At 52.6% G+C, this 21,798-nt stretch overlaps 2 protein-coding genes across 3 annotated transcripts in view; both read left to right on the top strand.

Moving 5' to 3' along the window:
• Nucleotides 1-1,857: 1,857 nt before the first annotated feature.
• Nucleotides 1,858-13,765, top strand: FARSA (phenylalanyl-tRNA synthetase subunit alpha). Its single transcript, XM_032169861.2, has 13 exons — nucleotides 1,858-2,036; nucleotides 5,771-5,908; nucleotides 5,993-6,091; nucleotides 6,170-6,288; nucleotides 7,655-7,747; nucleotides 7,839-7,967; nucleotides 8,045-8,160; nucleotides 11,062-11,146; nucleotides 11,233-11,332; nucleotides 11,429-11,597; nucleotides 11,718-11,795; nucleotides 11,981-12,095; nucleotides 13,358-13,765. Exons 1-13 carry the CDS (start codon nucleotides 1,890-1,892, stop codon nucleotides 13,494-13,496), a joined length of 1,527 nt encoding a protein of 508 aa, XP_032025752.1. The 5' UTR covers nucleotides 1,858-1,889; the 3' UTR covers nucleotides 13,497-13,765.
• Nucleotides 13,766-17,211: 3,446 nt separating this feature from the next.
• The window catches only part of SYCE2 (synaptonemal complex central element protein 2), a 21,149-nt gene continuing 16,562 nt past the window's right edge, over nucleotides 17,212-21,798 (top strand). Inside the window, exons 1-2 of one of the 2 annotated variants that reach the window (XM_032169860.2) lie at nucleotides 17,212-17,292; nucleotides 18,497-18,612. In XM_032169860.2, the coding sequence (XP_032025751.1) occupies nucleotides 17,278-17,292; nucleotides 18,497-18,612 (131 nt within the window). In that variant the 5' untranslated portion in view covers nucleotides 17,212-17,277. The remainder of the gene's footprint in view (nucleotides 17,293-18,496; nucleotides 18,613-21,798) is intronic. The other variant, XM_032169859.2, reaches the window with a different exon arrangement.

Genomic DNA, 21,798 nt, shown 5'->3' with positions numbered 1-21,798 from the left:
TTTTTTTTTTTTGTCACCCAGGCTGGAGTGCAGTGGTGCGAACTCCGCTCACTGCAAGCTCCACCTACCAGGCTCAAGTGATTCTCCTGCCTCCGCTTCCCGTGTAGCTGGGATTACAGGCACCCCCACTGCACCGAGCTAATTTTTGTGTTTTTAGAGGAGATGGGGTTTTGCCATCTTGGCCAAGCTCGTCTTGAACTCCTGACCTCAGGTGATTCGCCCGCCTCAGCCTCCCAAAGTGCTGTGATTACAGGCATGAGCCACTGACCTGGCCAGCAGATCTAAGATTCTAATCTACCTGTGCTGACGTAAGTCACCACTGCCCACATATGACTACTGACCATTTGAAATGTGGTTGGTCCAAACGGAGATGTGTTGTAAGTGTAAAATACACATCAGATTTTGAAGGTTTAGTATGAAAAAAAGTGCAATTTTTTTTTTTTTTTTTGAGACAGAGTTTCGCCTTGTCACCCAGGCTAGAGTGCAATGACACGATCTTGGCTCACCACAACCTCTGCCTCCCAGGTTCAAGTGATTCTCCTGCCTCAGCATCCCAAGTAGCTGAGATTACAGGCATGCGCCACCACGCCCTGCTAATTTTGTATTTTTAGTAGAGACGGGGTTTCTCCATGTTGGTCAGGCTGGTCTCAAACTCCCGACCTCAGGTGATCCACCTGCCTCGGCCTCCCAAAGTGCTAGGATTTGACAGGGGTGAGCCACTGTGCCCAGCCGAGTGCAAAATATTTTATTAGTCATCTTTTTTTTTTTTTTTTTGTAAGAGTCAGGCTCTGGCTGGCTGGGCGAGGTGGGTCATGCCTGTAATGCCAGCACTTTGGGAGACCGATGCAGGAGGATAACCTGAGCCTAGGAGTTTGAGACCAGCCTGGGCAACATGGCCGAATCCCATATTTACCAAAAAAAAAAAAAAACTGGGTGTGGTGGCGTGCACCTGTAGTTCCAGCTACTCAGGAGCGTAAGGTTGGAGGATCCTTAGAGCCTGGGAAGTCAAGGCTGCAGTAAGCCATAATTGCACCACTGCACTCTAGCATGGGTGACAGAGCAAGACCCTGTCTCAAAAAAGAAAGATGTTTTGCACTATATTTCTATAAGACAGTGCTAATCTAGGCCATGCAGTATTTGCACTGACGTTGCTCTCGGCGCACAGGGGTGGGAGGATCTGGAAGGTTTATAATTTATGACTTCATTTCCAACAACTCTCTGTAGAACCTTGGGCAAGTCATACCACCCTCTGAGCCTCAGTTTTCTCACCTGTGTAATGCGGCTATATCAGTATCTACATCATAAAGTTTTGCGGAGAAATGAAATACTACACGTGAAGTACTCAGTTCTGGGCTAAGTACTACCACATACCAGGTAGTCCACACAGGTTAGGTGCCACCTTGACTTACTAGGTGAATTCCTTTCCGCTCTATAAAAAGGGACGGTACCTACCCAGCCTTCCTTTGAAATTTTAAAAGTAGATGACATCGCCAAAATGACCATCTCTGGAGCCCACCACCCACCGCCTCTCCTAGGGCAAGAGAGAATACCAGAAGGGCAGAGGCTTCTTTAACCCAGAGAGGGGGAAGTCCAAGGTCACACAGCCCGCTGAAGTGAGGCTAGATAAAACTCAAAACAGGGCGGTGCTTCTGACCTTGAAATAATCAATTTTACCTCTCTGGTCAACCAGACGCCACTGATGGAGCCAGGGTGGAGGTGGGAACTGAGTCCCGTGCACCTTTTGAGGATCCGTCGCCACACTCAAGATGACGACACATTGAGCCCTGCTCTGCGGTTAGACACATTCAAGATGGCGGTACATACGCCGGATTCCGGTTCCGGTGGCTCAGACCCCCGGCCTGGACAAGCTGAGCACACTGGAAGCAGCCATGGCGGATGGTCCAGTGGCGGAACTACTGCTCCGGCGGCTGGAGGCGTCTGACGGCGGCCTGGACAGCGCCGAGCTGGCGGCTGAGCTGGGCATGGAGCACCAGGCGGTGGTGGGCGCCGTGAAGAGCCTTCAGGCGCTGGGCGAGGTGAGCCGGGCCCATGATGCCGGGCCGCCTTGCCCTTGCACCTACAGTCCCCTTGCCCCGGGCGCTCTACGTCCAAGCCAAATTCCCCCAGGCCTAGTTTGGGGTAGCTGTATATGTGTTCACTCCGGGATGTGCGGGCGGGAAGTGGGACGAGTGAGGGCCCAGACGCACGGATGTTCCTCATGCAATAAACGTTTATTGGGGCAGAGTCAGCGTGGGTAGGGGGTACGATGATGGACGAGGAAGCGCGGTTGCTGCCCTCACGCAGGTTGCAACCTAATAGGAAGGTGCTTCAAGAACCAGAGTGATGGGGGAAAACAGGGGACCCAGCTGTGACAGCTGACCCAGCCTTGGGGGTCAGGGAGAGCGGCCTGGGCGGTGCAGGTGACGGTTCTCTGTAGAGGAAAGTGATAGCACTTTAGAGATCAGTGGCCGGGATCTTGGGGGATGGCAGGCGGCGAGGGAGACCAGCATAGCTGTAATTGCAAGGCCTCTTAGGTCTTTACCTCATGAGGGAACTAGGGAGCGATAGCAGGAGCTAGAGCCGGTCAGATGAGTGTGCTATCCACATCACCTTTGGGAAGAATTGGCATGGACAGGACTGGAGGTGAAGGGATGAAAGCAGAAGCTGGCGCTTCCCCAAGCTGGAGGGCATGATGTCTGGCTATGGGAAGGAAGCTTGGGGGAGGTGGGGAAGGCATGGGATTCAGGACAAGGCAGGGAGCGCACAGATGAAGTCCAGCCTTCTGACTTGGGCAAGTGGACAGTAACAGAATCACAAGAGTAGGATGCTGAGGGGCCCGTGGGCCACCCAGAAGGCTAGATCCATGGGTCCAGGATCTGGGCTGTTTATCCGTAGAGCTCATGTTCTGTGCCCCACTTTGGTCTCAGCTTGTTTGTCCAATCCATTCCATAATCCTGGCTGATGGCCATGTTATTCCCATTTTGCAGATGTGACAATTGATGGTCAGTAACATAATCAGTGTGAATAGAAGAGGCCGATGAGCCCAGATTTGAAATTAGGCACTCAGGCTGCAGAGCCCATAGTCCTCAATGCAGAGGAGAGGTGGCAGCAGTGTTGTGTGGGGTGACAGTGCCTTGATCAATATGATTTGACATTTGTATACGTCACAGAGGGTTAAATAATATAAGGAGGTGAGGTTCAATCTAATGACAGTAATAGCCATAAAAATATTATAGTAATTAGAATTTATGCTGGGTGCAGTGGCTCACGTTTGTAATCCCAGCATTTTGGGAGGCCGAGGCGGGTGGATCACGAGGTCAGGAGTTCAAGACCAGCCTGGCCAAGATGGTGAAACCCCGTCTCTAGTAAAAATACAAAAAAAATTAGCCAGGCGTGGTGGTGGGTGCCTGTAATCCCAGCTACTTGGGACGCTGAGGCAGATAATTGTTTGAATCGGGAGGTAGAGGTTGCAGTGAGCCGAGATCGCACCACTGCACTCCAGCCTGGGCAACAGAGCAAGACTCTGTCTCAAAAAAAAAAAAAAAAAAAAAAAAGAATTTATGCAGCGTTTGTCACATAGTAGGCACTATATATTCTTTCTGAGTACTTTTTTTTTTTTTTTTTTTGAGGCGGAGTCTCGCTCTGTCTCCCAGGCTGGAGTGCAGTGGCGCTATCTTGGCTCACTGCAAGCTCCGCCTCCCGGGTTCACGCCATTCTCCTGCCTCAGCCTCTCCGAGTAGCTGGGACTACAGGTGCCCGCCACTACGCCTGGCTAATTTTTTTGTATTTTTAGTAGAGACGGGGTTTCACCGTGGTCTCGATCTCCTGACCTCGTGATCCGCCCGCCTCGGCCTCCCAAAGTGCTGGGATTACAAGCGTGAGCCACCGCGCCCGGCCTCTTTCTGAGTATTAATTTAGCTACTCCTTAAAATCTTCGGAGGTAGAACCCGTCACACCTTTCTCTTATGGATGAGAAGAGTTGGCCAGGCACGGTGGCTCACGCTTGTAACCCCAGCACTTTGGAGGCCGAGGCGGGCGGATCACGAGGTCAGGAGATCGAGACCACGGTGAAACCCCGTCTCTACTAAAAATACAAAAAAATTAGCTGGGCGTGGTGGCGGGTGCCTGTAGTCCCAGCTACTCAGAGAGGCTGAGGCAGGAGAATGGCATGAACCCGGGAGGCGGAGCTTGCAGTGAGCCGAGATTGCACCACTGCACTCCAGCCTGGGCGACAGAGCGAGACTCCGTCTCAAAGAAGAGTCACTGAGAGGTTAAGCAACTTTCCCGAGGTCACACAGTAAGTGAAGGGCAGAGTTGGGATTAGAACGAAGTGGGATCCCGGCCCTGTGCACTCTGCTTACCCTTGTTGTCCTTGTCTTCATGACTCTGGACCTGGAACCTCAGTTTTTGTTTGTAATGTGGACCTCCAGGGCCCTTCTCTGACATTCTGGGCACTGACATGTGAACATTTAAACATGGAGACAGGCTGGGTGTGGTGGCTCATGCCCATTATGCCAGCACTTTGGGAGGCTGAGGAAGGAGAATCACTTGAGGCCCGGAGTTTGAGACCAGCCTGGACAACATAACAACACCCTGTCTTTAAAAAGTAATTTAAAGGGCTGGGCGCAGTGGCTCATGCCTGTAATCCCAGCACTTTGGTAGGCCGAGTTGGCTGATTACGAGGTCAGGAGTTTGAGACCAGCCTGGCCAACATGGTGAAACCCCATCTCTACTAAAAATACAAAAATTGGCCGGGCGCGGTGGCTCACGCTTGTAATCCCAGCACTTTGGGAGGCCGAGGCGGGCAGATCACGAGGTCAGGAGATCGAGACCACGGTGAAACCCCGTCTCTACTAAAAATACAAAAAAAATTAGCTGGGCGCGGTGGCAGGCGCCTGTAGTCCCAGCTACTCGGAGAGGCTGAGGCAGAATAGCGGGAACCCGGGAGGCGGAGCTTGCAGTGAGCCGAGATCGCGCCACTGCACTCCAGCCTGGGTGACAGAGCGAGACTCCGTCTCAAAAAAAAAAAAAAAAAAAAAAAAAAAAAAAAAAAAAAAAAAAAAAAAATACAAAAATTAGCTGGGGGCGGTGGCGGGCACCTGTAATCCGAGCTACTTGGGAGGCTGAGGCAGGAGAATCGTTTGAAGCCAGGAGGCAGAGGTTGCAGTGAGCCGAGATCGCACCACTGCACCCCAGCCTGAGCGACAGTACAAGACTCCGTCTCAAAAAAAAAAAAAAAAAGTAATTTAAAAACTAACCAGATGTGGCGGCACGTGCCTATAGTCCCAGCTACTTGGGAGGCTGAGGCGGAAGGATCGTTTGAGCCCAGGAGGTCGAGGCTGCAGTGAGCTGTGATCACACCACTGCACCCCAGCCTAGTGACAGGGTGAGACCCCCATCAAAGAAAACAAAAACAAACAAAAAAATGTGGAGACAAATCAGTTCACCTAATTTTTCACATTAAAATCTGTCACAGGTTCAAGACTGACAGTAAGAATTTGTCCTCTGCCAGGTAACATCCTTAGTGGTGTACTTTACCCCAGGAGGTGTAAACTATCATTATTACCACCCCTGTGTTACATAAGGGAAATAGAGACACAGCAAGGGGAAGTCTTTCCCTTGAGACCACTTGGCTGTAAAGTTGTATAGCTGGGATGTGAAGCTAGCTTTAAGGGTTGTGCTTTGAACCTGGGACTCAGTGCTGCAGAAAGGGGGTGCCTGGCTCTGAGCCTCACCCCTGCCTCGACCCCCTCCCCACATTTCCCTCTAGGTCATCGAGGCTGAACTTCGGTCCACCAAGCGCTGGGAGCTTACTGCGGAGGGCGAGGAGATTGCCCGGGAGGGCAGCCATGAGGCTCGTGTGTTTCGAAGCATTCCCCCAGAGGGCCTGGCCCAGAGCGAGCTTATGGTAGGAGCTGCGGGGTGAATGGGGAGTGAGTGATGGGATAAAGGTGGCCCTCGTGCCCCACTCACTGCAGCCTCTCTTTGCCAGCGACTGCCCAGTGGCAAAGTGGGCTTCAGCAAGGCCATGTCCAACAAGTGGATCCGGGTGGACAAGAGTGCGGCCGACGGGCCCCGAGTGTTCCGAGTGGTGCGTTCCTGCGGGCTGGTCAGGGGGCAGGTGGATGGGCACGCGGGCCCCTGGCCCTCACACCGCTTATCCTGGCAGGTGGACAGCATGGAGGACGAGGTGCAGCGGCGGCTCCAGCTTGTCCGGGGGGGACAGGCTGAGAAGCTGGGGGAGAAGGAGAGGAGTGAGCTGAGGAAGAGGAAGCTGTTGGCTGAAGTGTGAGTGGGTGCCCCCTGCAGGCTCAGGCCCCCACCACCTGCGAAGCATGGTGGAGGCATGGTGGGAGGGAGACATCTTGCCCACACCAAGCACAGGTGTGGCCAGTTTCCTCCCAGCTTGCTTAATGCCATAGTTGTCAAGCCTGCGTGCCTTGGGGTCTTTGCCCATGAGGACTCTTCTGCTGAGAACTGTTTTCCCTCTGATCTTCAAGATAGGCTCCTCATCAAGTCTCTCTCCTGTGTCCCCTTAAAGAGGCCACCCTGACACCCCTCCTCTCCCCTTGAGTTCCATGAAGCCCATCGCCCCTAGTCTTCATCTTTGGTGCTTGTTCATTTCTTTTGCTGTCCTTAGTGTGGTCCAAAGTTTAATGAGCACACACCAGACAGGCTCCTGGAACCTAGATGGGCTAGGGGCTGTCCTCTCCCAGGACAAATGTCCCCTTTGAGCAGACACAGAGTGACAGAGAGAAGAGACTAGAGCTGGGATGCCTAATTGAAGTTCGGGCTCTGTCACTTAACTAGTTTTATGACCTTGGCCAAGTCACCTGGCCTTTGCTGGTCTCAGTTTCCTTATCTATAAAATAGCCTGGGCCAAGTGTGGTGGCTCACATGTGTAATCCCAACTACTCAGGAGGCTGAAGTGTTAGGATCACTTGAATCCATGAATTCAAGGCCAGCCTGGGCAACACAGAGAGAGACCCCCATCTCAAAGAAAAAGGGGCCGGGCACGATGGCTCATGCCTGTAATCCCAGCACTTTGGGAGGCCGAGGTGGGCAAATCACCTGAGGTCAGGAGTTGGAAACCAGCCTGGCCAACATGGTGAAACCTCGTCTCTACTAAAAATGCAAAACTTAGCTGGGTGTGGTGGCGGGTGCCTGTAATCCCAGCTACTCTGGAGGCTGAGGCAGGAGAATCGTTTGAACCTGGGAGGTGGAGGTTGCAGTGACCTGAGACCGTGCCATTGCACTCCAGCCTGGGAAACAAGCGAAACTCCGTCTCAAAAAAGGAAAAACAAACAAACAAAAAAAAAACTGCCCTCTTTCAGGGGCTTGTGGGGAGACTTTCGCAGAACAGAGCCTGGCACAGAATAAATCTGCTCGACTTTCCCTAATACCATCACTCAGTCATGTACTTAGCACCTTGAACAGACCCTGGCACACATTAGGTTCTCAATAAGTGTTGAATGAATAAGTGAGTGAATACAGGGAGATAGGGCATAGCCACATAGGAGGATTTCAGGTAGTGATAAATGTCAGGATGGAAATAAAGCTGGTAGGTAGCATGGGGATCCTCATCAGACGGGAGATCAAGGAAGTCCTCTAGGAGGAGATGGCAGTGGCGTCCCCTTCCTTCCCCTGGCCACAGGACCCTGAAGACCTACTGGGTGAGCAAAGGCAGTGCCTTTAGCACCAGCATCTCCAAGCAAGAGACAGAGCTGAGCCCAGAGATGATCTCCAGGTAGGGGGCAACCCCAGGGTCAGGGCGGGTGGGAGCTGGGGCAGTGGGCAGGGGTGGGCAGCCCTTACCAGGCCCTTGCATCCTCCCCCAGTGGCTCTTGGCGGGACCGGCCCTTCAAGCCCTACAACTTCTTGGCCCACGGTGTCCTCCCCGACAGCGGCCACCTTCACCCGCTGCTCAAGGTCCGCTCCCAGTTCCGACAGATCTTCCTGGAGATGGGGTGAGCACAGGGCTGGGGGCGGGGCCTGGTACTTCTGCTGGGTACAGGCAGGGCAGTCAGGCCGCGTCTCCCACCAGGTTCACCGAGATGCCGACCGATAACTTCATTGAGAGCTCCTTCTGGAACTTTGATGCCCTCTTCCAGCCCCAGCAGCACCCAGCCCGTGACCAGCATGACACCTTCTTCCTTCGAGGTGGGTCAGCCCCTAGGGCCTCCCTGAGACATGAGAGACACCAGGTCAGGGCGGAGCCTTTGCAGGATGGGCATCCCATTTTATCAAATTAGGTCTAGAACTGGGCACGGTGGTGTGCACCTGCAGTCTGGCTATTTGTGAGGTCAAGGCAGGAGGATTGCTCAAGCCCAGGAGTTCAAATCCAGCTCAGGCAACATAGGGAAGAGTCTACCTCTAAAAAAATTAATTAATTGAGTTAAATTAAAGTCCATCCTTGGATGTGTCAAGCTCTGTTCTTATTTTGCCACCTGCGTCTTTTTTTTTTTTTTTTTTTGAGACAGGATCTCACTCTGTCACCCAAGCTAGAGTGTGCAGTGGCACGATCTTGGCTTGCTGCAAACTTTGCCTCCCGGGTTCAAGCAATTCTCCTGCCTCAGCCTCCCGAGTAGCTGGGATTACAGGTACCCGCCACCACACTTAGCTAATTTTTGTGTTTTTAATAGCGACGGGGTTTGCCATGTTAGCCAGGCTGGACTTGAACTGCTGACCTCAAGTGATACTCCCACCTCGGCCTCCCAAAGTGCTAGGATTACAAGCGTGAGCCACCACGCCTAGCTCAAAATTAATGTATTTTTGTTTTGTTTTGTTCTCACTGTGTTGCCCAGGCTGGTCTCAAACTCCTGAGCTCAAAGACTCCTCTTGCCTCAGCCTCCCAAAGTGCTGGGATTACAGGTGTGAGTCCCCACACCTTCCCTGCCCCCATGTCTTCTTTGGGCATTCCAGGCTGTGCACACCTCAGGGCCTTTGCTTATGTTCTGTCTTTAGCGGAGAGCTGTTTTCTCCCAGATCTTCAAGGCAGGCTGCAGCCTCAAACCTCTGCTCACGTGTCACCAGAGACAGGCCAGCCTAACACGCTCAGGCTCACCCCGAGTTCTACAGAAGCCCTTCTCCCCTAGTGTTCATTCTTCTGTCCCATTTCTTTCTTTCATTACCCTTAGCACTGTCTGAAATGGAATGACTTCTCACAATGGGGTGGCCTTCCTGACCAAGAGGGCAGTTGAGGTCATTGGGTGCGCCAGCTTACCTGGCCAGAGAACAACATCATTCTTGTCATTGTTGTCATAGCACCCAAAACTTACTAAGCAGTCATCATCACATGCTAGCCACTGTTCTAATCTTCCTGCCAACTACTGGAAGCAGTACTGTTACCCCTTTTTACAAAGAAGGAAACTTGGCCAGCCTCAGTGGGTATAATCCCACTGTTTGGGAGGCCAAGGGAGGAGGATCGCTTGAGCCCAGAAATTTGAGACCAGCCTAAGCAACATAGAAAGACCCCATCTGTACAGATGAAATTAGCTGGGCATGGTGGTGCACACCTGTAGTTGCAGCTACTCGGGAGGCTGAGGTGAAGGATTGCTTGAGCCTGGGAGTTTGAGGCTGCAGTGAGCTATGATTGCATCACTGCACTGCAGGCCAAGCAACAGAGCAAGACTTTGTCCCTCTAGATCGGGCGCGGTGGCTCACGCCTGTAATCCCAGCACTTTGGGAGGCCGAGACGGGCGGATCACGAGCTCAAGAGATGAAGACCATCCTGGCTAACATGGCGAAACCCCATCTCTACTAAAAATACAAAAAAAATTAGCCAGGAGTAGTGGCAGGTGCCTGTAGTCCCAGCTACTCGGGAGGCTGAGGCAGGAGAATGGTGTGAACCCGGGAGGCGGAGCTTGCAGTGAGCCGAGGTCGCGCCACTGCACTCCAGCCTGGGCGACACAGCGAGACTCCGTCTCAAAAAAAAAAAAAAAATTTTTGTCCTTTTAAAAAAAAAAAAAAACAGGCCGGGTGCGGCTGCTCACACCTGTAATTCCAGCACTTTGGGAGGCCACGGTGGGTGGGTCACAAGGTCATGAGATCGACACCATCCTGGCCAACATGGTGAAACCCCGTCTCTACTAAAAATACAAAAATTAGCTGGGCATAGTGGCGTGTGCCTGTAGTCCCAGCTATTCGGGAGGCTGAGGCAGGAGAATCACTTGAACCTGGGAGCCGGAGGTTGCAGTGAGCCAAGATCACGCCACTGCACTTCAGCCAGGGCAACAGAGCGAGACTCTGTCTCAAAAAAAGGAAAAAATAAAAAGGCCAGGTGCAGTGGCATAATCCCAGCACTTTGGGAGGCCCAGGCAGGGGGATCACTTGAAGTCAGGAGTTCGAGACCAGCCTGGCCAACATGGTGAAACCCCATATCATGAAAAATTAGCTGGGTGTGGTGGTGCACTTCTGTAATCCCAGCTACTTGGGAGGCTGAGGCAGGAGAATCGCTTTAACCTGGGAGGAGGAGGTTGCAGTGAGCTGAAATCATGCCACTGCACTCTAGCCTGGGCAACAGAGCAAGACTCCATCTCAAAATAAATACATACATAAATATGTACATACATAAATAAAGCCCAGGTGCCATGGCTCACACCTGTAATCCCACCACTCTGCGAGGCTGAGGTGGGTGGATCACCTGAGGTCAGGAGTTTGAGACCACCCTGACCAACATGGCAAAACCCCATCTCTACTAAAAATAAAAAAGTTACCCAGGTGTGGTGGCGTGCACCTGTAATCCCAGCTACTTGGGAGGCTGAATCAGGAGAATTGCTTGAACCTGGGAAGTGGAGGTCGCAGTGAGCCAAGATTGACCCATTGCACTTCAGCTGGGGCAACTGAACAAGACTCCGTCTCAAAAAAAAAAAAACAACCCAAAAACACACACAAATGAGAAAACTGAGGCATGAGAATCACTTCAACCTGGGAGGCAGAGGTTGCAGTAAGCCCAGATTGTACCACTGCACTCCAGCCTGGACAACAGTGAGACCCTGTCTGAAAAAAAAAGCGGGGGGGAAATGCTCGTTGACTGACCTGATGTTGCTCTGTCCTGCCCAGATCCAGCCGAGGCCCTGCAGCTTCCAATGGACTACGTCCAGCGGGTCAAGCGGACCCACTCTCAGGGTGGCTATGGCTCACAGGGGTGAGGCAGGACTTACCTGGTATGGAAGGGAAGGAGGCTGGGGACCCCTGGGCCATTGCATGGACTTCCCACCTTCCCTCCTGAAGGTACAAGTATAACTGGAAGCTGGACGAGGCCCGGAAAAACCTACTGCGAACCCACACCACATCAGCCAGTGCCCGTGCACTCTACCGCCTTGCCCAGAAGGTGCGGTTGGCCCAGGTGGGGGCCAGAGTGGGGAGAGGGTGCTGTCAAAGGGACCTTCTGAACCATACCCGGGCCTGGCTTGGTTGTCACCCCTAGAGGCCCTTCACGCCGGTCAAGTACTTCTCCATCGACCGCGTATTCCGGAATGAGACCCTGGACGCCACACATCTGGCTGAGTTCCACCAGATCGAGGGCGTGGTGGCGGATCACGGCCTCACCCTGGGCCACCTCATGGGCATTCTGCGGGAGTTCTTCACCAAGCTGGGTGAGCAGGGGGGCAGGGGGGCAGGGGTGGGCCGTGGTGGTGCGGCAGCAGGCAGGTGTGTTGATCACCAGCATTATCCTCCAAACCCCTGCTCTCCTGCCCGCCCCCTGTTCCCTGCAGGTATCACACAACTCCGCTTCAAGCCAGCCTACAACCCATACACAGAGCCCAGCATGGAGGTGTTCAGCTACCACCAAGGTCAGGGTGGGCCCTGGTACTGGGGTGGGAGGGAGGTCTCAGGCTACCATGGTTCGGCCTGGGTCCCCCCATTGCCACGCCTGTACCCCACCTCCCAAGCTCACCACCTAGACCCAGAACCTGTACCAGCAGTGCCCAGAAACTCAACACGCACTGCCCCTGTCTTCTCTGTCCTGCCTCTGCAGGCCTGAAGAAGTGGGTGGAGGTTGGAAACTCGGGGGTCTTCCGTCCAGAGATGCTGCTGCCCATGGGGCTTCCCGAGAACGTGTCGGTCATTGCCTGGGGCCTCTCCCTGGAGCGGTAAGTGCCCAGGTGGAAACTCGGGGTGTCCAGCTGCTTCAAACAACTCTCCAGGTATAGGGGCCTGTGTGGTTTCAGCACCACCCATTCATTCATCCAATGGACAAAACTTTCATCGTAAGTACAAACTGAATGCCCAGCCCCGTGCTGTGAACATGACAGCTCACGTCCCTCCCTCTGAATCTGGGGTCCCAGTGGAGCAAGAAGGATGATAACTAGCAAGACCAACAAGTACATCAGGCCAGTCGTGGTAGCTCATGCCTGTCATCCCAGTGCTGTGGGAGGCCAAGGCAGGAGGATTGCCTGAGCCAGGAGTTCGAGATCAGCCTGGGCAATAGAGCAAGTCTCCGTCTCTACAAAGAATAAAAACAGGCCAGGCGCGGTGGCACATGCCTGTAATCCCAGCACTGTGGGTGGCTGAGGCAGGTGCATCACCTGAGGTCAGGAGTTTGAGGCCAGCCTGGCCAACATGGCGAAACCTCATCTCTACTAAAAATATAAAAATTAGCCAGGCATGGTAGTAGGTACCTGTAATCCCAGCTACTTAGGAGGCTGAGGCAGGAGAATCGTTTGAACCCAGGAGGTGGAGGTTGCAGTGAGCCAAGATCATGCCACTGCACTCTATTCTAGCCTGGGCAACAGAGTGTGACTCTGTCTTTCGTCTCTACTAAAACTACAAAAATTAGCCAGGCACTGTTACGTGCGTCCGTAGTCCTAGTCGTAGGTACTCGGGAGGCTGAGGTATGAGAATCACTTGAACCCGGGAGGTGAAGGTTGCAGTGAGCTGAGATTATGCCACCACACTCCACCCTAGGTTACAGAGTGAGACTGTCTCAAAAAAACAAATGCACTCAGCGAAAAAAGACAAAAGTGTGCACCAGGGCAGTAAGTGGTATAGGGAGGGCTAAGGCAACTACGTGGTCAGTGAAGGCATCATGGAGGAAAAAGTGCCACCTTAGCAAAATCTGGGGATAGATAAAGAGGTAAACCATGAGAGTATCTGGGGAAGGGTGTCCCAGGTAGTGGTCACAATCAGTTCAAAGGCCCAGAGGTAGGAATGTGCTTTTTGTATTAGGAGAAGAGTGAGGAGGCTGGTGTGGCTGAAGGCGGAGAGTGAGAGGTGATAGAGCAGTTGGCGCAGGGCCCTGTGGGTCATGGGGAGAACTTGAACTTTTCCTCTGAGGAAGATGGGAGCCATGGAAAGCTGAGCAGAAGGGTGCATGTGCTGACCTCATGATAAACTCTGTTCCCTCCCCCACAAGCCCAACGATGATCAAATATGGCATCAACAATATCCGGGAGCTGGTGGGCCACAAGGTGAACCTGCAGATGGTGTATGACAGTCCCCTGTGCCGCCTGGATGCCGACCTGAGGCCCCCTCCCACACAGGAGGCTGCGTGACATGGGCCACTCTAGGACAGCTCATTCTCCCCAAGTCCCTGCTGCTGCGTTCCTTTGCATCCCTGGCCAGTGACCTTGTATTTATGAGGCCTCTGTGAGGCCAGCCCCCACCTTCCTCTTTCCCACCTGTCCCAGGACCAGAATCCCAGGGACAGAGGACTGGGTAGCAGGTTCTTTCTGTTGTCCTGTGTGGTGTGTCTACTGTGAGGGTGGGCCCTGAGGAGACCTGTGGGCCACCTACTGTCTAATAAAGTGGGCAGTTGCCCCCATCTGGTGGCTTTCCTTAGGGGTGAGGGGTCTTGTTGGGTCCCCCTAGCTCAGTGTGCCACTTGATGGTCAAAAATCTGGGTACTGGGCTGGGCGCGGAAGCTCACGTCTGTAATCCCAGCACTTTGGGAGGCCGAGGCGGGCGGGTCACGAGGACAGGTGATCGAGACCATCCTGGCTAACACAGTGAAACCCCGTCTGTACTAAAAATACAAAAAAAAAAAAAAAAAAAAATCTGGGTACTGAGCCAGGCACAGTGGCTCACTTCTGTAATCCCAGAACTTTTGGGAGGCCAAGATGGGTGGGTCACTTGAGGTCAGGAGTTCAGGAGCAGCCTAGCCAACGTAGTGAAACCCCATCTCTACTAAAAATAAAAAAATTAGGGCCGGGTGCAGTGGCTCACGCCTGTAATCCCAGCACTTTGGGAGGCCAAGGCGGGTGGATCATGAGGTCAAGAGTTTAAGACCAGCCTGGCTAACATGGTGAAACCCTGTCTGCTAAAAATACAAAAAATTAGCCGGGTGTGGTGGCGGTCGCCTGTAGTCCCAGCTACTCGGGAGGCTGAGGCAGGAAAATGGCGTGAACCTGGGAGGCGGAGCTTGCAGTGAGCCGAGATCGCACCACTGCACTCCAGCCTGGGCAATAGAGCAAGACTCCGTCTCAAAAAAAAAAAAAAAAATTAGGCCAGGCGTGGTGGCTCCCACCTGTAATTCCAACACTTCGGGAAGCCAAGGCAGGCAGATCAGTTGAGGTCAGGAGTTCGGGACCAGCCTGGCCAACGTGGTGAAAACCCGTCTCTACTAAAAATACAAAAAAAAATCAGCTGGGCGTGGTGGTGAGCACCTGTAGTCCCAGCTACCCTGGAGGGTGAGGCACGAGAATCACTTGAACCAGGAGGTGGAGGTTGCAGTGAGCCAAGATTGTGCCACTGCACTACAGCCTGGGTGACAGAACAAGACTCTGTTCCAAAAAAAGAAAAATACAAAAATTAGCCAGGCATGGTGGCAGGCACCTGTAGTTGCAGCTACCTTGGAGGCTGAGGTGGGAGAATCACTTGAACCCAGGAGGTGGAGGTTGTAGGGAGCTGAGATCACACCACTGCACTCCAGTCTGGGCCACAGAGTGAGATGTGTCCCCAAAAAAACAAAACAAAAATTGGCTCAGCATAATGGCTCATGCCTGTAATCCCAGGTACTCCAGAGACTGAGGTTGATCACTTGAGCCTAGGAGGTCGAGGCTGCAATGAGCCTTGATTACACCACTGCACTCCAGCCTGGGCAACAGAGTGAGACCCTGTCGTTAAATACATATTTATGTGTCTAAATAAACATAAGTACCCTGGAATCTTGCCATTTCCATCAAATCTGAACTTTGGCTGTGTAGGGATGAAGAGAAAGCTTCCTTATTGCCCTCTAAAGTTTCACTAAAAATTATTGACAAAAGGCAGGTTAATAAGAGAAAAGGAATACGAATGTATTTGATCATAGTGTTACCTGACAAGCCTTCAGAATGAAGACCCAGAGATATAGGGGAAACTGTTTTTTTGTTTTGTTTTGTTTTGTTTTGTTTTGACAGAGTCTGGCTCTGTTCCCCAGGCTGGAGTGTAGGGGCGATCTTGGCTCACTGCAGCCTCAGCTTCCCGAGCAGCTGGGATTATAGGTGCCTGCCACCATGCCTGATTAATAAAAAGTGTCTTATGCTTAGGTTCAACAAAGTTTGAACACCCAGGTAGAAATTTGATTGGACAAAAAGAGTTTGTCGTGGTTCATGCTTGTAATCCTGACACTTTGGGAGGCTGAGGCGGGTGGATCACTTGAGGCTAGGAGTTGGAGACCAGCCTGAGCAACGTGGAAAAACCCCATCTCTACTAAAAATACAAAAATTAGCTGGGCATGGTGCATCTGTAATCCCAGCTACTTGGTTGGCTGAGAATTGCTTGAACCTGGGAGGCCAAGATTGCAGCGAGTTGAGATCTTGCCACTGCACTCCAATGTTGCCTGGACAACAGAGCAAGACTGAAATTAAAAAAGCCAGGGGTGGGGGGGTTGTCTAATACTAATAGGCTGAGTGGGGAAACCCAGCAAGGCCTGTCTGTCTAGATTCTTCTTGGAGTCTCAGGAATGCATGCTCTTAGAGGCCAAGAAGAATCTAGATAGATAGGCCTTGTGTGGGGCAGAAACTTCTTTGAAACGGGGGTCTTATAACCTACAGTCAATAGGGTAGATCAGATAATTTCTTCTTTTTTTTGAGACAGCACTTTGGGAGACCAAGACAGGAGGATGGCTTGAGCCCAGGAGTTGGGGATCAGCCTGGGCTCAGCACAGAGAGATTTCATTTCTACAGGAAAAAATATATATAATTATGTGTGTGTGTGTATATATATATATATAATCTTTTTTTTTTTTTTTTTTTTGAGACAGAGCTTCACTCTGTCACCCAGGCTGGATTGCAGTGGCGTGATCTCAGCTCACTGCAACCTCCGCCTCCTGGGTTTAAGCAATTCTCCTGCCCCAGCCTCCCGAGTAGCTGGGACTATAGGCGCCCGCCACCACGCCTGGCTATTTTTTATATTTTTAGTAGAGACAGGGTTTCACCATGTTGGCCAGGCTGGTCTCGAACTCATGACCTCAGGTGATCCACCCGCCTTGGCCTCCCAAAAGCGCTGGGATTACAGGCACGAGCCACCGCGCCCGGCCAGAAAAATATTTTTAAATTAGAAGTGAGCCGGGTGCGGTGGCTCACGCTTGTAATCCCAGCACTTTGGGAGGCCGAGGCGGGCGGATCACGAGGTCAGGAGATCGAGACCACGGTGAAACCCCGTCTCTACTAAAAACACAAAAAATTAGCCGGGCGTTGTGGCGGGCGCCTGTAGTCCCAGCTACTCGGAGAGGCTGAGGCAGGAGAATGGCGTGAACCCGGGAAGCGGAGCTTGCAGTGAGCCGAGATTGCGCCACTGCACTCCAGCCAGGATGACAGAGCGAGATTCCGTCTCAAAAAAAAAAAAAAATTAGAAGTGCGTGGTGGATGACACTGGTAGTCCCAGCTACTCAGGAGGCCAAGGCAGGAGGATTGCTTGAACCTGGGAGGTCGAGGCTGCAGTGAGCTATGATCGCACCACTGCACTCCAGCCTGGGCGACAGACCAAGATCTTGTCTCAAAAAAAAAAATTGTTATGGAGAATATTTTCCAAGGCCGAGTGGATGAAGTTAGAAGCACCGAATAAAAGACTCTGAGATCCCTATAACCTGGGCGCCCCGTGGAACCCAGGAGCCTCATAGGGGCACACAAGCGCACCCTCAGCTGTTGTTCCCCAGCAGCCCCCACGCGCGCGCGGCTCCCAGACCGCGAAACTGCTGCTTAACGGTCGGCCGCGCCCCGTTGGCTGCGCGAGTTCTCAAAGGGGGCGGGGCCGGGAGCACGCGTCACAGCGCACTCGCGTCCCGGAGCGGAGCTGGCCAGGGGCGGAGTCGGCGCATGCGCAGAGGGTGCGAGCTTGAAGGCGGGAAAATACGGAATGGAGCGACAGGGAGTACGCGGCTCTTGTTTCCTTCGCGCGCGTGGGGCGGGCGGACAGATAGGCAAGGAACGGCTGCGATCCCAGCCTTCTCCAGCGGACCCGAGCCCCTTTGCCATTGGGGCTCCCTCTCATCAGGCCTGGCCCTAAATTTCCTGACTGAACCCGGCCCTGACTGACGCACTGACGGGTCTGATTTCCACACATGGCGCGTGGCCGGAACGGAGTAGAGAAAGCCACAAACACCCACGCACCGCACCCGTTTCTTTCATTTCTTTTCTTTTTCTTTTTTGAGACGAAGTCTCACTCTGTCGCCCAGTCTGGAGTGCAGTGGCGTAATCTCGGCTCACTGCAACCTCTGCCTCCCGGGTTCAAGTGATTCTCCTTCCTCAGCCTCCCGAGTAGCTGGGATTACAGGCACGCGCCACCACGTCAGCTAATTTTTTTTTTTTTTTTGAGACGAAGTCTCTCGCTCTGTCACCCAGGCTGGAGTGCAGTGGCGCAATCTCGACTCACTGCAAGCTCCGCCTCCCGGGTTCACGCCATTCTCCTGCCTCAGCCTCCCGAGTAGCTGGGACTACAGGCGCCCGCCACCATGCCTGGCTAATTTCTTTTTGTATTTTTAGTAGAGACAGGGTTTCACAGTGTTAGCCAGGATGGTCTCGATCTCCTGACCTCATGATCCGCCCACCTCGGCCTCCCTAAGTGCTGGGATTACAGGCGTGAGCCACCGCGCCCAGCTCACGTCAGCTAATTTTTGTATTTTTAGTAGAGACGGGGTTTCACCATATTGCCCAGGCTGTTCTCGCACTCCTGACCTGGTGATCCGCCAGCCTTGGCCTCCCAAAGTGCTGGGATTACAGGCGTGAGCCACCGCGCCCGGCCTCATTTCTTTTCTGCTACCTCTTCTCCTTTCTCGAAGGACTCCAGCCAACACACATACCAGTTAGGAGCCCAGGTCCCCCAGTTACATTCCCTCAGCCCTGCCCTCACCCAGCCCCTCTAGGTCTGGTGTCCAGGTGTCCCCTAGGGACACAGTGTCCTTCCACCCCATGCCCCTGCCCTCACGGCACCTACCCCAGCCCTGCCCGTCTTTCCTGCGGGTCCCCACCGTCCCGCAGCAGCACATCAAGGTGCCCAGGGTTGAAGGGTCGGCAGGAGGGCGATCTGTTCACTCCTCATCCTCCCTCCTTGGCCTCCCTCCTGACTGTGCTTGCAGGTGGACGTGCCCCATGTGAAATGCAAAGACCAGGAGCCGCAGCCCTTGGGGGAGAGCAAGGAGCATCTGCGGTGGGAAGAGAACTGCGAGGAGGAAGCTGGTGGAGGGCCAGCTAGGTGAGGAAGATCACAGGCCCCTGGGTCCCTCTCATTCACCCTTTTCTTCCCCAAGGCTATGCCAGTGTCTGCTGCTTTCTTTTTTTTTTTTCCCGCCTAACACAGCGTCTTGCTTTGTCACCGTGCAGTGGCATGATCACGGCTCACTGCAGCCTCCACCTCCCAGACTCAAGTGATCCTCACACCTCAGCCTCCCAAATGGCTGGGACTAGAGGCAGGCCAGAATGTCTGGCTAATTTATATAAAAATATTGGCCAGGCGCAGTGGTTCACACCTGTAATCTCAACACTTTGGGAGGCAGAGGTGGGTGGATCACCTAAGGCCGGGAGTTTGAGACCAGCCTGACAAACATGGAGAAACCCCATCTCTACTAAAAATAAAAAATTAGCCGGGCATAGTGGCACATGCCTGTAATCCCAGCTACTCAGGAGGCTGAGTCAGGAGAATCGCTTGAACCCAGGAGGTGGAGGTTGTGGTGAGCTGAGATCGCGCCATTGCACTCCAGCCTGGGCAAAAAGGCCGAAATTCTGTCTCAAAAAAAAAAAGCCGGGAGTGGTGGCTTACGCCTGTAATCCCAGCACTTCGGGAGGCTGAGGGGGGCGGATCACAAGGTCAAGAGATGGAGACTATCCTGGCCAACATGATGAAACCCCATCTCTACTAAAAATACAAAAGTTAGCTGGGTGTGGTGGCACACGCCTGTAGTCCCAGCTACTCGGGAGGCTGAGGCAGGAGAATTGCTTGAACCCCGGAGGCAGAGGTTGCAGTGAGCCGAGATCATGCCACTGCACTCCAGCCTGGCGACAGAGTGAGACTCCGTCTCAAAAAAAAAAAAGAAAAGAAAAGAAAAATTTAGTAGGCCGGGCACGGTGGCTTACGCCTGTAATCCCAGCACTTTGGGAGGTCAAGGCAGGCAGATCACGAGGTCAGGAGTTTGAGACCAGCCTGGCCAATATGGTGAAACCCTGTGTCTACAAAAATTAGCCAGGCATGGTGACAGACACCTGTAATCCCAGCTACTCAGGAGGCTGAGGCAGGAGAGTTGCTTTAACCCGGGAGGCAGAGATTGCAGTAAGCCAAGATTGTGCCATTGGATTCCAGCCTTGGTGACAGAGCAAGACTCTGTCTCAAAAAATATATATATATATGTATGTATATATATATGTGTATATATGTGTGTATACATATATGTATACACGTATATATGTATACATGTATATATGTATATATGTATACACGTATATATATGTATACATGTATATATATGTATATATATGTATACACGTATATATACGTATATATACGTGTATACATATATATGTATGTATATATATAGTAGAGGCTGGGCGCAGTGGCTCACGCCTGTAATCCCAGCACTTTGGGAGGCTGGCACTGGCAGATAACTTGAGGTCAGGATTTCGAGACCAGCCTGGCCCACATGGTGAAACTCCGTCTCTATTAAAAATACAAAAATCAGCCAGGTGTGGTGGTGCATGCATGTAGTCTTAGCTACTCAGGAGGCCAAGGCAGGAGGATCCCTTGAGCCTAGGAGTTTGAGACCAGCCTGGGCAACAGAGGGAGACATATCTCTCCAAAAAAAAAAAAAAAAAAAGAAAGAAAGAAATCAGTGCGGTGTGGTTGCACACACCTGTGGTCCTAGCTACTTGGAAGGCTGAAGTGGGAGGACCACTTGAGCCCGGGAGGTCGAGGCTGCAGTGAGACATGATTGCTTCACTGCACTGGAAGAGCAAGACCCTGTCTCAAAAATAAATAAGTGAATAATGTGATTTCAACTGGTGGCAAGTAAGTGGAATGAAGAAACAAAATATAGTAAGGAGCAAGTAGAGTGACAGGGACCTTAGAGCGGTTGGAGAACTCTGAAAAGGTCACATGAGAAGGGGCCAGCCAGGAGGCATTCTGGGCCCAAACCTTCCACGCAGAGGGGGCCACAAGTATGAAGTCCCTCAGGTAGGAATAAGCTTGATGTGTTCTCAAAAGAGCAAGAAGGAGGCTGATGTTGGCCGGGCGCAGTGGCTCAACCTGTAATCCTAGGACTTTGGGAGGCCGAGGCAGGCGGATCACGAGGTCAGGAGTTTGAGACCAGCCTGGCCAACATAGTGAAACCCTGTCTCTACTAAAAATACAAAAAATTAGCCAGGCGTGGTGGCGCATGACTTTAATCCCAGCTACTCCGGAGCCTGAGGCAGGAGAATTGCTTGAACCCCGGAGGCAGAGGTTGCAGTGAGCCAAGATTGTACTCCATCCTGGGCGACAGAGTGAGACCCTGTCTCGGGGGGAAAAAAAAAAGGCGGCGGATATGGCAGTATTGTGATTGGCAGCAGGGACACTCCTATCCTCCAGACAGACATGCTCATACCCTCCTGGTGTTTGCATCTGACCAAGCACCAACACAGAAGAGATCATGGTGCTGGGAGACCTTTCCCCTGTGGGCAGCCAGCCTGGAACGGGGAGCCAGGGAAGGTGTCCTTGTAGAAGAGATGTTGAAGCAGAAGGTGTGGGCAGGGTGGGGAAGGAGGGGTTGAGAGAAGAGCTCGTGCGAAGTTCCTGATTGTGGCATTCAGGGAGCTGAAGGAAGGCCAGTGTGGCTAGGCGAGTGAGTGGGGTACAGGGGTGAGTGCAAGGGGAGGGCTGCAGAAGGGGCCAGGTTATGAGGCATTTTGTGGGCTACAGACTTTATCCTAGAGTTTTATTCAGTAACAGCTTTGAGATATAATTCACATACCACATGGCACGGTTCACCTCTTTTTTTTTTTTTTTTTTTTTTTTTGAGACAGAGTCTCGCTCTGTCCCCCAGGCTGGAGTGAGGGGACGTGATCTTGGCTCACTGCAACCTCCCCCTCCCGGATTCAAGCAATTGTCCTACCTCAGCCTCCCGAGTAGCTGGGATACAGGCACGTGCCACCAGGCCTGGCTAATTTTTTTTTTTTTTTTTTTTGTATTTTTGGTAGAGACGGGGTTTCACCGTGTTAGCCAGGATGGTCTCAACCTCCTGACCTCGTGATCCGCCCGCCTCGGCCTCCCAAAGTGCTGAGATTATAGGCGTGAGCCACCGCACCCGGCTCACCTCCTTGAAGTGTATGATTTGATTGCTTTTGGTATATTCAGAGCTGGACAACCATTCTCATAGTCAACTTTAAAACATATTCATCACTCCAGGCCAGATAC

The sequence above is a fragment of the Hylobates moloch genome, unplaced genomic scaffold, assembly GCF_009828535.3.
Source record: "Hylobates moloch isolate HMO894 unplaced genomic scaffold, HMol_V3 SCAFFOLD_12, whole genome shotgun sequence".
NCBI lineage: Eukaryota > Metazoa > Chordata > Mammalia > Primates > Hylobatidae > Hylobates > Hylobates moloch.
The sequence above is the reverse complement of the archived record's forward strand: the minus strand, read 5'-3'. Positions and strand labels throughout refer to the sequence as shown.

What these genes read in the sequence shown, in the direction of transcription:
- FARSA (XM_032169861.2), top strand. Translation starts at nt 1,890, where the DNA reads ATGGCGGATGGTCCAGTGGCGGAACTACTGCTCCGGCGGCTGGAGGCG. An exon ending in GGCCCCGAGTGTTCCGAGTG is followed by an intron (nt 6,092 to 6,169) that starts GTGCGTTCCTGC and finishes TTATCCTGGCAG; the next exon opens with GTGGACAGCATGGAGGACGA. An exon ending in TGACACCTTCTTCCTTCGAG is followed by an intron (nt 8,161 to 11,061) that starts GTGGGTCAGCCC and finishes TGTCCTGCCCAG; the next exon opens with ATCCAGCCGAGGCCCTGCAG.